The 2,631-nt window shown below is 63.3% G+C and overlaps 1 protein-coding gene across 1 annotated transcript; it reads left to right on the top strand.

The window, feature by feature from the left end:
- Positions 1 to 257: 257 nt before the first annotated feature.
- Positions 258 to 2,342, top strand: CHST14 (carbohydrate sulfotransferase 14). The gene has a single exon (XM_057722645.1). The coding sequence runs from the start codon at positions 461 to 463 to the stop codon at positions 1,589 to 1,591; it is 1,131 nt and encodes a 376-aa protein (XP_057578628.1). The 5' UTR covers positions 258 to 460; the 3' UTR covers positions 1,592 to 2,342.
- The last annotated feature ends 289 nt before the right edge of the window (positions 2,343 to 2,631 follow it).

The raw sequence follows: 2,631 nt of genomic DNA on the forward strand, positions 1-2,631 counted from the left end.
TTTCTGCCTTCGGGGCCTCGGCGGCTGCTGTACCCGAAGCCCGGAGCACCGGGGCGGCCCTGGCTCAGGCGCCCGCTGCAGGGTGGGGGTCCGCGCGCGCCCTCCCAGCCCGCTTGCTGCAGGGGTGCCCGCCCCTCTCCCCGCCCCCGGCCTGGGCCCGCCCCCTGCGCCTGTGTCACGGCGGGGCCGGGGGCGGAGATCGGCCGGGCGGGACATCCGGCCCGGGTCCCTCGCCGCGCCCGCCCGCCGCCCGCCGCCCGCCGCCCGCCGCCCGCTCCGGCGCCGCAGCCCGGGAGTCGGCCGCCCCCGCGCGCGCTGGGGCCTCCCGCCAGCGCTCTCCTCCCCCACCCCCTCCCGGCTCGGCGGGCCCAAGCCCTCGGGCCCGCCCCCATCCCGAGCCCGCCTCCCGGGCAGCCCTCGGATCGGCCGGGCCCGCGCAGGCCCCCGACCCGGCAGCACGATGTTCCCCCGCCCGCTGACCCCGCTGGCGGCCCCACATGGCGCCGAGCCCCTGGGACGGGCGCTGAGGCGGGCCCCCCTGGGCAGGGGCCGGGCCGGGCTGGGCGGGCCGCCCCTGCTGCTGCCGTCCATGCTAATGTTCGCGGTGATCGTGGCCTCCAGCGGGCTGCTGCTCATGATTGAGCGGGGCATCCTGGCCGAGATGAAGCCGCTTCCCCTGCACCCTCCCAACCGCGAGGACGCGGTCTGGCGCGGGACGGTCCCCAGGCCTGGGAGGCTGTCCCTGGATGCGGGGGACGCGGACTTGCAGGTGAGGCAGGACGTCCGGAACCGGACCTTGCGGGCAGTGTGCGGACAACCGGGCATGCCCCGGGACCCCTGGGACTTGCCCGTGGGGCAGCGGCGCACCCTGCTGCGCCACGTCCTCGTGAGTGACCGCTACCGATTCCTCTACTGCTACGTGCCCAAGGTGGCCTGCTCGAACTGGAAGCGGGTGCTGAAGGTGCTGGCGGGTGTCCTGGACAACGTGGACGTCCGCCTCAAGATGGACCACCGCAGCGACTTGGTGTTCTTGGCAGACCTGCGGCCTGACGAGATTCGCTACCGCCTGCAGCACTATTTCAAGTTCCTGTTTGTGCGGGACCCTTTGGAACGCCTTCTTTCTGCTTACCGCAACAAGTTTGGCGAGATCCGAGAGTACCAGCAGCGCTACGGGGCTGAGATCGTGAGGCGGTACAGGGCTGGAGCGGGGCCCAGCCCGGCGGGGGACGATGTCACCTTCCCAGAGTTCCTGAGATACCTGGTCGACGAGGACCCGGAGCGCATGAACGAGCACTGGATGCCCGTGTACCACCTGTGCCAGCCTTGTGCTGTGCACTACGACTTTGTGGGCTCCTATGAGAGGCTGGAGGCAGATGCCAACCAGGTGCTGGAGTGGGTGCGGGCACCGCCCCATGTCCGATTCCCAGCTCGCCAAGCCTGGTACCGGCCAGCCAGCCCTGAAAGCCTGCACTACCACCTGTGCAGTGCCCCACGGGCCCTGCTGCAGGATGTGCTGCCTAAGTATATCCTGGACTTCTCCCTCTTTGCCTACCCACTGCCTAATGTCACCAGGGAGGCCTGTCACCAGTGACCATGGATGTGGGCCAGCAGTTGTGGGAGACTGGTTTCGGCAATGCCAGCTTCTGTGTTGCCATACAGAGAAACCCTGGCTCTGTGGCCTGAGGCTTCTCCAGATGCCTAGATGGAAGGGACTGCCCTTGGAAGTTCCTTGTCGAGGCTGGGTGCCCTCCATAGGGGGATTTCTTGGGAGCTGGTGTGACCTTTCTTGCCCTGGCAGGGCTAGATACCAGTTTGCTACTGAAGCAACACATCACTTCTCAAGACTGGCTCCACGGTCCTGCCTGCATGGATTGTGCAGTCCACTTGATCCACCTTAATTTAACCTGTCACCAAAGCCAGAGGTGGCACCAATCAGGAACATGAGCAGGGCTGGGGGCCCTGTGGCTCTGATCACCCGTTCATCCAATCCATGTGCCTCAGGGCTGGAGTCAGCAGTCGTGCCTTATAAATGACTTTTGTATCTTTCTGCTTCAGACCTAGAATTTCCTACACTTGCCAGGTTCTTTCCATTTTTTCCAAGGAAAGGAAAACTGAAAGGGCCCCTGCCTGGTAGCTCCAGGACCTGTCCCTGCAGCATCCAAAGACCCCTGCGTCCAGCCTCTTCTTTGGACTCTGGGCACTTTCTCCCCCCACCCAGGGTTGTGACTGTGGCTGGTGTATCTGGCTGCCACTTTTCTGATGCATTTATTTAAAATTTGTACTTTTTGATAGAACCTTTGAGAAGGCTTTGTTTTCCTAATACCTGAATTTTTAATAAAGCCATTTTGTATACAAAGTCAGCATCTCTGATTCTCCCTGTGAGCTCCTGTGTGTCCACCAAGTCCCCCTGGTGTCTCTCTCCCCAGGTCAGGAGAGGGAGCTTGCAGGTAGAGAAAGTAAGACAAGTTGTAACTTGCTAGGGCCAGAGCAGTGGGCCATCGTCATACCATGGAGCCTTTGGGAGCTTCCTATAAGCCATAAGGGATCACTGACTCAGCTTCTGTGATGCCACCAAAGGACAAGCCCCATTAGGAATGGCCCCAGGTCTAGAGCACATCTATAGGATTATTC

The sequence above is a fragment of the Hippopotamus amphibius genome, chromosome 2, assembly GCF_030028045.1.
Source record: "Hippopotamus amphibius kiboko isolate mHipAmp2 chromosome 2, mHipAmp2.hap2, whole genome shotgun sequence".
Taxonomy (NCBI): domain Eukaryota; kingdom Metazoa; phylum Chordata; class Mammalia; order Artiodactyla; family Hippopotamidae; genus Hippopotamus; species Hippopotamus amphibius.